Source organism: Populus euphratica, unplaced genomic scaffold, assembly GCF_000495115.2.
Source record: "Populus euphratica unplaced genomic scaffold, PopEup_1.0 scaffold1549.1, whole genome shotgun sequence".
NCBI classification, from domain to species: domain Eukaryota; kingdom Viridiplantae; phylum Streptophyta; class Magnoliopsida; order Malpighiales; family Salicaceae; genus Populus; species Populus euphratica.
In genome coordinates this window covers 12,636-23,195 of record NW_011501414.1, presented here as the reverse complement: position 1 = coordinate 23,195, position 10,560 = coordinate 12,636, and the positions used below count along the sequence as shown (strand labels likewise).

The 10,560-nt window shown below is 30.7% G+C and overlaps 2 protein-coding genes across 3 annotated transcripts in view; one reads left to right on the top strand and one right to left on the bottom strand.

Moving 5' to 3' along the window:
* Positions 1 to 10,560, bottom strand: part of LOC105117858 (tetrahydrocannabinolic acid synthase-like) — a 22,345-nt gene that overhangs the window by 10,091 nt on the left and 1,694 nt on the right. The window lies entirely within an intron of this gene.
* LOC105117857 (tetrahydrocannabinolic acid synthase-like) lies at positions 1,330 to 3,251 on the top strand. The gene has a single exon (XM_011015633.1). The coding sequence runs from the start codon at positions 1,384 to 1,386 to the stop codon at positions 2,980 to 2,982; it is 1,599 nt and encodes a 532-aa protein (XP_011013935.1). The 5' UTR covers positions 1,330 to 1,383; the 3' UTR covers positions 2,983 to 3,251.

Here is a 10,560-nt window from a genome sequence, read left to right as displayed (position 1 = left end):
TTGAAGGAAGAATCATATAAAAATAAAAATTAGCATATTAATCACTTTAGATGACTGTTTCCTAGGAACTGCGTAAAAAATAAAAGGGAACCATGATGTACATATATCTCATATAGATATTATTGTCAAAACAAAAATAGCTTTAGTATATATTTTTTTTCCATTCAAGTGAATTTGAAATATATTAAACGAGAAAAAAAATCATGAGTTTATGAAAAAAAAAAAAAAAAGGTTTCAAAGCATGCGACAGAAGGTCTTCAATGTCGGCTGCTAAAAGAAAAGTAAAATAGTGCGAATGGCATAAACTCGATGTTATAGTGGACCTAAGCCGCCAAGTGCGGGGTTGGTTCTTTCTCTGGGCCAGGCTTTTGCGTTCTTGGAGGGTTTGTAATTTCTTGGAGGCTAGCAATCTTTGACCCTTCAGAAATCCTCCACCGCGAAGTATTCTACATTAGTTTCCTCTCAATTATTAGTCATTCAAGATTTCAAAGTTCTTTCTAAGGAAAACTAAGGATGGAGTTCTGGATAATAATGTAGATAACAATCCCTTACTTATTATAGAATTAATAACACTATATATATATATATATATATATAAAAGGCCTCCACGAATTACAAGATAAATATTCTTTCACATAAAAAGAAAAACTCAGCTAAAACCATCTCAATGGAGGGATTTCAAACTAGGGTGGTACCAAATTGCTATACTGAAATGGACATTCAATTCAATGATACTACTGACAGGAGGTAAAATTCTCTTACAACTTGAAGAAACCCAGTTTTGAAAGAAGAAAAAAAGAGTCGTAGAATAATTAATATCAAACATAACTAAGAGATGACTTTTAATTAATACCAACAAAATAATACATGTGTGAATGGCAATCAATTATGTAGTTTAAATTTCTTGATTGGCTGCGGGCTAGGACTAAAGTATGTGAACGAATAATGTTCTCCTACCAGTGAGATTTTCAATAGTTGCAGAAGCAGGTTGTTTCAGAATCTCAAAGGGTTGGAACCAGTGTGAACTCTAATAGCGCAACACGTGTAGCTCCAAGAACTAAGAAATGGTTAAGATCATGTGAATGGAGTAATATAATGAGAAACCAAATGGTGACCAGAACAAGTTTCCGTCTAGTTTCTGAAGAACCCCTTAGCAGAAAAAGTCAGGTAAAATATTTATCAAAACAGGAATTTCACATGGAAAAGCATAGATGACCAAGTTGCCTGTTGGTTGTTGAAGATATAATAAAAATCATTACAATAAGGCTTACATTTAAACCCTGAATAATGTGACTCATACTCATCAAGATTGCTATATAAGCAATCTTGGGGCTTAGGGTTTTGATACACAAGCCAGGGAGATAGAGAAATAAGTAGGCAAAAATGGTGTTTCCAAGTGCTTCCATTCTTTCAATACTTGTAGTCCTACTCCTATCTCCATTTGTATTTTCATACCCAATTCAGGATAGGTTTCGACAATGTCTCTCAACAACTTCAGAATCCTCCTTTCCTTTCTCCACTGCCTTGTACACTCCAATTAATAACTCTTCATTCACCACAGTTTTACTTTCTACTGCTCAAAACCTGAGGTATACATTGCCTTCAGTGCCGAAGCCAGAGTTTATCTTCACACCAGTCAATGAATCCGACATTCAAGCAGCTGTTGTTTGCTGCAAACAGCTTGGAATTCACTTTAGAGTTCGCAGTGGAGGCCATGATTACGATGCTGTCTCTTATGTCTCTGCAATTGAATCCCCTTTCATTATTATAGACCTTGCCAAGCTACGGTCTGTTGACGTTGACATCGAAGATAATAGCGCTTGGGTTCAGGCAGGCGCCACAAATGGTGAACTTTACTACAGGATTGCTGAAAAAAGTAAAAAGCATGGTTTCCCTGCTGGCCTTTGCACCAGTTTAGGCATGGGTGGGCACATTATAGGTGGTGCTTATGGTCCTATGATGAGGAAATATGGCCTCGGTGCTGATAATGTCATCGATGCTCGCATAGTCGATGCTCAGGGCAGGATTCTTGATAGAAAAGCGATGGGAGAAGAACTTTTTTGGGCAATCAGAGGAGGAGGAGGAGGAAGCTTTGGCATTATTACTGCCTGGAAAGTAAAATTGGTCCCTGTTCCAGAAACTGTAACAGTCTTTACAGTTACGAAGACCTTGGAACAAGGTGCCACTAAGCTCCTCTATAGATGGCAGCAAGTTGCTGACAAACTTGACGAAGACCTCTTCATTAGAGTTAGCATTCAAACAGCCGGTACCAGAGGCAACAGAACTATCACAACTTCCTATAATGCCTTGTTTCTTGGTGATGCCAAGAGACTCCTCAAGGTAATGGAATCTAGCTTTCCAGAATTGGGCTTGACACAGAAGGATTGCATCGAAACTACCTGGCTCGAATCTGTGATGTACACAGGCAGCTATCCGAGCAATACACCTCCCGAAGCTTTACTTCAAGCAAATAACGTATTGAAGAGCTACTTCAAAGCCAAGTCAGATTTTGTCCAAGAACCTATCCCTGAATCTGCACTGAAAGGTATTTGGAAAAGGCTTTTCAAAGAAGAGGGCGCTTTCATGATATGGAATCCTTTTGGTGGAATGATGAGCAAAATCTCTGAGTTTGAGACTCCTTTCCCCCATAGAAAGGGTGATCTATTCATGATCCAGTATGTAACTGGCTGGCAGGATGCTTCTGGGAATGTTGGAAAGCACGTAAAGTGGATCAGGGAGCTTTACATGTACATGGCACCTTACGTTTCCAAGAATCCAAGGGAAGCATATGTGAATTACAGGGATCTTGATCTGGGCATCAACAGGAATACTAACACTAGCTTTATTAAGGCAAGTGTTTGGGGTGCTAAATACTTCAAGGGTAACTTCTACAGGTTGGCATTAGTGAAGAGCAAAGTTGATCCTGACAACATTTTCAGGCATGAACAAAGCATCCCACCTCTTCCACTTCACATGAGATAGAGAAGCTGAAGAGTAAAACAGGGCCAGAAAGAAGGGTGGTTAGATCACCATGTTTAGGCGCTTTTTACAGAACCAACATCCTTGATTTGTTGTAATAATTTGGTTAAATAAACAGTAATTGCAGTCCCAAAATGATGTGTAATAAGCAAGCTATTCTGTCATGTAGCAATCGAAATTTAGTAGAAAGACGTACAATAATCGTGATTGTTGAATCCTAGATGATGATGAGATCTAAATTATTTAATAAAATACAGCAATTTGGTGAACAATTTACAAAATATTGAATAATATGCTAACGTGCCTTTAATGATGCACTTAAGTCTGGTGTTAGTGATCACGTACGTAAAATGCTGTGAACATGTGAATTGAACCCTTTACCTCAACATTACAAGTCTAACGAGCTTAGATGAGAACAGTAGAGCAGCGTAAACAAACCAATCAAATAAACTACTAGCTGTCAACCGGAGAGATTAAGAAAGATAACATAATCAGATATTTCTATCATTATCTAGAAATTTGAAAGCACTACAACTTAGCTATTCTCTTGAACTAAAAGTCTAAAAGAATCATTCATGTAAGATGTTTTTAATCCGCTCCTCTTCTCTAGTTAACACTTTAGAATGAAGTGTTAACTAGAGAAATGTTTACTTGTATGAAAAAGATAGCACTGAAGAACTAGTAAAACTTATCCTTCTGTTTTTCAATATGATATCACAGCTCTAAAAAAAGACAAACATCTTAACATGTCAACCAGTCGGGTCAGGTAAGCTTAATAGCTATGATTAAGATATTAACATTAATAATTAGTGTGATAGAGAAATCATAGTATCACACAAATCATAGTAAAAGTAACTGTTATTACTCCACATAATTATTGGCCGACTTGGGCTAGCTCCTTGTATAGATTGTAACTATTAATAGGAAAAATGACAGTGTAAATGACTTGGTGTACGCAAATTACATGCATTAACTAACATATAGCCATTGATTTGGGTTGGAGGTTTTTATGTTAAGTAATTAATTAATTAGGTTGACTAATTTAATCCTTCACAAAATCTACAAATCAGGCTAAATATAATAATTAAGTTGATGTCGATACATGCATGTGCTATGGTTAGTTTTGTATCTTTTTATGGCAGAAATGTCTATCCATTATCAACCCATATAATTTTCTTTTCTTTTCTTTTCTTTTTTTAATTGATGTGGGTGTACGCCAGCTTATATTTATTTTGATTAATTCTATGAACTTTAAATTTAATAACCATATAAACATCTAATAACTATTTTATTAGCAATCATAAAGCTTAGACTTAAGACGACATGAAAAGTAAATCTCTTAATCTTATGCTCTTATTATTAAACTATATAATTTCTCTTGTATGGATCGTGCCATCATTTTTTTGCTACTATACCACTTATTAAGGCAAATATTGTTCAAATAGAGCTACTACTCTCCAATCATAAAGAGCACAATGGCTCTTGTTGTAAAGGTCATTATAATAGTTCTCGACGTTGGGCTTTTTCCTATTATCATATTAAGACATTATTTTCTAAAATTATACGTTAAGGAAGTCATGCCCTCATGTAAGAGTATGATGTCATGACTACTCTTTCCATACCAGTCTAGATGTTTTTTGTGGTGGAAAATTTGCTATCAAATATTAATACTATTAGGAACACTAATTAGTTTTTTGAGGAATTCTAGATCGGGGATTGGTGGCATAAAACAAAGGTATTAATACTCATAATATGTTTTACCTTAATTAAACTGTATTGTTTTCTTTATTTGCTATAATCTGATGATGTTTCTATTTTTATTAGCCTACCATGACAATTTTGCTAAGATGAAAAAATCCTAATTTTCTAGATGAAGAAATCAATCTGTAAAGGTGAAATGCTTTCAATTATCATTATGTCTTGTTTTGGGGTAAATTTAGGATTTTTGCTTCAATTATCATTGTGTCTTGTTTTTTAGTAAACTTGGGATTTTTGCTAATGCATTATTTCCAATAATATTTGAGATAAAATTTTTTGTGGTTTTTATCTTTATATTAAAAATGAATAAGTTGTATTATTCTTAATAATATTCTAGATGCTAATCTTATACAAATTTTTTATCCTTATATTAAAGTAAGTAATAATAAATTCTTATCCATAATAATATTTAGGATATTAACTCTTTTTAGGTTTTTTATCCTTATATTAAAAGTAGATAATATATTTTCTTGTGTAGAGCAACGTAGAGAAAACTGTGAAGTTGATTAACAAACCAATCAAATAAACTACTAGCTATCAACCGGAGAACCTCAGCAGAAGGTTAAGAAAGATAACTTAATCTGATATTTCTATCATTATTAGAAATTTGAAAGCACTACAACTTAGCTATTCTCTTGTACTAAAACTCTAAAAGAATCACTCATGTAAGATGTTTTTAATCCGCTACTCTTCTCTAGTTAACACTTCAGAATGAAGTGTTAACTAGAGAAATGTTTACTTGTATGAAAAAGATAGCACTGAAGAACTAGTAAAACTTATCCTTCTGTTTTTCAATATGATATCACAGCTCTAAAAAAAGACAAACATCTTAACATGTCAACCAGTCGGGTCAGGTAAGCTTAATAGCTATGATTAAGATATTAACATTAATAATTAGTGTGATAGAGAAATCATAGTATCACACAAATCATAGTAAAATTAACTGTTATCACTCCACATAATTATTGGCCGACTTGGGCTAGCTCCTTGTATAGATTGTAACTATTAATAGGAAAAATGACCATGTAAATGACTGGGTGTATGCAAATTACATGCATTAACTAACATATAGCCATTGATTTGGGTTGGAGGTCTTAATGTTAAGTAATTAATTAACTAGGTTGACTAATTTAATCCTTCACAAAATCTACAAATCAGGCTAAATATAATAATTAAGTTGATGTTGATATATGCATGTGCTATGGTTAGTTTTGTATCTTTTTACAGCAGAAGCGTCCATTTATTGTCAGCCCATGTAACTTTTTTTTTTTAATTAATATGTATGTTCGACCAGCTTATATTTATCTCGATTAATTTCATGAGTCTTAAAGTTAATAACCATATAAATTTCTAGTAATTATTATATTAGCAACCGTAAAGCTCAAACTTGAAACCACATGGAAAGCAAACCTCTTAATCTCATGCTTTTACTACTAAATCATATAACTTATCTTATGTGGATTGTGTCATCATCTTTTTGCTACTATACCACTTATTAAGGTAAATATTGTTCAAAGACAACTAATACTCTCCAATAATAGAGAGCATAATGGCTCTTATAGTAAAGGTCATCATAATAGTTCTTGAAGTGGTGCTTTCTGCTATTATCATATTAAGACATTCTTTTTTTAAATTATAAGCATGTTAAAAGTATCGTACCCTTCCACAAGAGCACGATGTCGCAACTACTCTTTCCATACTAGTCTAGATGTTTTTTGTTGGTTGAGAAGTTGCTATCAAGTATTATGATTATTAGAAACACTAATTGGTTTTTGAGAAATTCTAGGTAGGGAATTGATGGCATAAAGCAAAGACATTAGTACTCATAATATGTCTTATCTAAATTAAACTACATTATTTTTTTCTTTATTCGCTATAATTTAATGATGTTTCTATTTTTATTAACCTACCATGACAAGTTTGCTACAATGAAAAAATCCTAATTTTCTAGATAAAGAAATCAATTTGAAAAGGTGAAATGTTTTTAGTTATCATTATGTCTTATTTTGGGTAAACTTGAGATTTTTGCTAACCATCATTTCAAATAATATTTCAGATAAAATTTTTTGTGGTTTTTATCTTTATATTAAAAAATAAATAAGTTTTATTATTCTTAATAATATTCTGAATGTTAATCTCATACAAATTTTTTATCCTTCTATTAAAGTAAGTAATAATAAATTATTGTCCATAATAATATTTAAGATATTAACCCCTTTTAGGTTTTTTTATCCTTATATTAAAAGTGGATAATATATTTTCTTGCTAAAATCTATTTTTAATATTTTTAAAATATAGAACAAAATCCCTTCAAATTTTACAAACTTGTTATAAAATCCATCCAATACCTCTTCTTCAAAAAAACATACCACAATATTCTAGATTTAAAAAAAAAAAAGAATGCTCAAACAATTTTAGGATTTTTTGCCATATGCAAGATTAAAAAAGAAAATATTTTTTGTTTTTTTATTTTTTTTCCTTATTTATACTTTGCTTAACAAAAACTCATTTTTTTTCTTAAAATAAAACTATCATACCAAGCCTAAGTAGGTGTTTGCTAAACATATTCTTAAACCAAAAAACCCTTTAACAAAAAAATTATAAACCAAATAGAATCTTAACCCTTTGACCAAATTTTATCCCAATTAGGTTGACTCAAAATCTTTGGTTCAACAATAAACCAAACCAACAATTTTGATTTGATCCAAAAACAAAATCAAAAATAAAAAACAGATTAAACAAAAAAAAACTAATTTCTTGGACAAAATAGATCAAACACAAAGAACGCGAAGAACATTCAACCATGAACTCAACAACATGAACCCCAAATTAGACTAGATACGATCAAAACAAAGACACAAACATGTTATAAATCATGTAAGGATCAATAATTTAGCACCCATTCACTTTTATTATCACTTAAACATTACAATTTTATCAAAATGGGTTTTGATTTAAAACCAAAACTATAGGATTATAACCCATCAAAACTTGTTATTGATGCAAATAAATCAGATTATTAAATAATCATGCATAAAGAAGTATGTAGCAAAAAGAAATAGACCAAAACTAGTTCAAATCATAGACTATGATAATATTCTTTCTAAAAACATGAAGAACGTTATTTTAAACTCAAAAAAAAGCCCAAAAAACCCAACCACTATCAACCCCTAAGAATTGGCATTTTTACTTCTAAAACATGCATTTTTTTGTCTTAACAAGTCACACTACTATAAACAAATATGTTTGAATAAAAAAAAAACTAACAAATAACATTAATATAAAAATCATGCAAGAGTTTCTAAATCCAAAAATTATCAACTTAAAACATCCTACATATTAATGTAATTTGGATTCAAAATTGATTTTTTTAATCTTATTTTGATCATGAGAAGACCTAGAAAGCCTAAAATGAATAAACTTCTTTTACCATGCATTGCTTAAGTTAACAAAAACTATAATAAAATTATTTTATAAAACACAACTATCACTTTTACATCTTTCCAACACACCTCCCCTGTTCTCTGACTTCTCCATTTTTTAATTAAGCTCTCAAATTTTACTTTTAAATTCATAATTTTATTTTTATTTGTCATCAAAACTTTTAACTCATATTGTCCTATTTAATTTTTAAATTATTATTTATTAATTTTATTTTTGTGAAAAATCAAAAGTTGGTTTATGACAATTAATCAATTCAAAATTTCAATGGTGCACTCATAAGAATTTGCTTTTCCTGTTTTTACAGTTTCCTAAGGAAAACTAAGAAGGGAGTTCTGGATAATGATAATACTGTAGAAAAAAATAATAATAATAACCACAGCACTAGGCAATAGAATAACATAGTATATGCTGCCACAAATTACTATATACATATTCTTTTACAGAAAAATAAAAAATCAGCTTAAACCTTTCCAGTGGAGGGACGAGGAGTGTGTTGCAAGAAAAATATTTAAAACTAGGGCCTTGCCTATCCTGAAATAGACATTCACAGTAATAGGCCGTGAATCTCTCTCTCTCTCTCTCTCTCTCTCTCTCTCTCTCTCTCTCTCTCTCTCTCTCTCTCTCTCTCTCTCTCTCTCTCTCTTTCAATTTACTTTTAATTTTAACCTTGTAATAATTGGTCTAATAGATATTGAGGTTTACTCCTCATGTTATGTTTTTGGATTCGAATCCTAAAGAAGACTGTATGAAAATATTTCAATGTGAGCATTCATCATTTAAGATCCGATCAAGAAGGATTAATTTGGACTTAATGTACGAAAATTGATCCGAGAATGTCTTTATATTAAAAAAAAAATCAACTGAAATACACATTATAGGAATAGTTAAAATTCTCCAATAACTTGAAGTAACCCAGTTTTGAAAGCAAAAAAAAAAAAGTAGTAGAACAATTATTACATTAAAAAGTAGCCGGAAAAAGGTCTGAGACTATTGGAACTTTAGTTGTTTGTCGGCGATGCGACACTATATTCCGATTAATACCCCACAAGATTTGTATCCAAAGAAGGTCCTAAATATTTGATTGAAAAGGCAATGCACTCGCGATTCCAGTTGTAACATCATCATCATCATCAGGGGTTCATCCTTACCAGACAACTTAATTTGATAGAGATTAATTTTACAGTTTAGGGTTGTATAATCATGATTTTCTTACTCTTACTATATAGCTCGATACATTATAACTTCTAGAGAACTATAAAACTAGTGTTACCATATTTTTTATTTTTTCACTTTGTCTTCGTTTATTTAAAAATTAAAAAAAAAAGAATCTTGAACTTTATAAGTTTATAAAAATTTACATGGCATAAAAAATCAAGAAAATAGATTAAGTATTTACAAATTTACCATTATATTTTATTTAATAACTAAAAACCTCTTAATGCATAATATTAACAAAAATGTCAGTGAAAGTATTGCAAAAAATTCTTCAAAAAACCCTAGATGAGGGTATTCTAAATAAAATCAAAATTTAAATCTAGATATTCTAATTCTTCAAATTCACTTAGAGTAAAAAAAAATTAATTAAATCTAGATATTCTAATTCTTCAAATTCATTTAGAGTAAAAAAAATAAATTTATTTTGTGTATTAAAATTTAATTTTTCAGTTTAATTAGAAGGGGCTTTGATTGTGATTGTTTAGACAAAACAAAATAAAAAGAAAGAAGGGAAGGGATATAATGGATGAAGAAAGGGGAAGATGTATGCTTGTGTTGTGTTATATATATGAGAGTATATTCATCTTTTTAGTTTATTTTAAGCTTTGAATTGACCAAGAATGTAAAGTGTAATTTTAAAAAAATAGAAGTAAAATGAAAAAATAATTAAACTGTAATTTTATAGACAACGGTGGAAGTATTATTACTGAAAGTAACGAATTTAGAGATCAATCCAAAACCTTTAATGAATTATATTTATTATGCTAAAGAACACAAAATATGAAAATAATAAAGAAAATTAAATAAAAAAAGAAATTGAAGAATAAAAGTAATGAAATGTTAAGGGATAATTAGAAAAGCGAAAAAAAAAGTTTGATGAAAACAGTGGCAAAACCGCCAAAGCTCAAGAATGGTGTTTCCTTGTTGAGTTGTTGATCATGTTTTTTAAAACATTTTTCAACGTTCTTCTTCAAGAAATTGGTCTACTTAATGCGAAGCTTGTATTTATAATAAAAAAACCGTAAGACAGCATGATTGCACGGCATGGCATTTCTTTATTCAGCTAAAGTATTAAAAAAAAAGGGTCTCTGCTCCAATCATGACTTGTGAAAATAATGATCCAACGAAGCTTCCCTGGCGATGAATTCCACTTCAATTTCTTTA

Bases quoted from the DNA above. Each gene is read 5' to 3' on its own strand.
- LOC105117857 (XM_011015633.1), top strand. From the start codon at position 1,384: ATGGTGTTTCCAAGTGCTTCCATTCTTTCAATACTTGTAGTCCTACTC.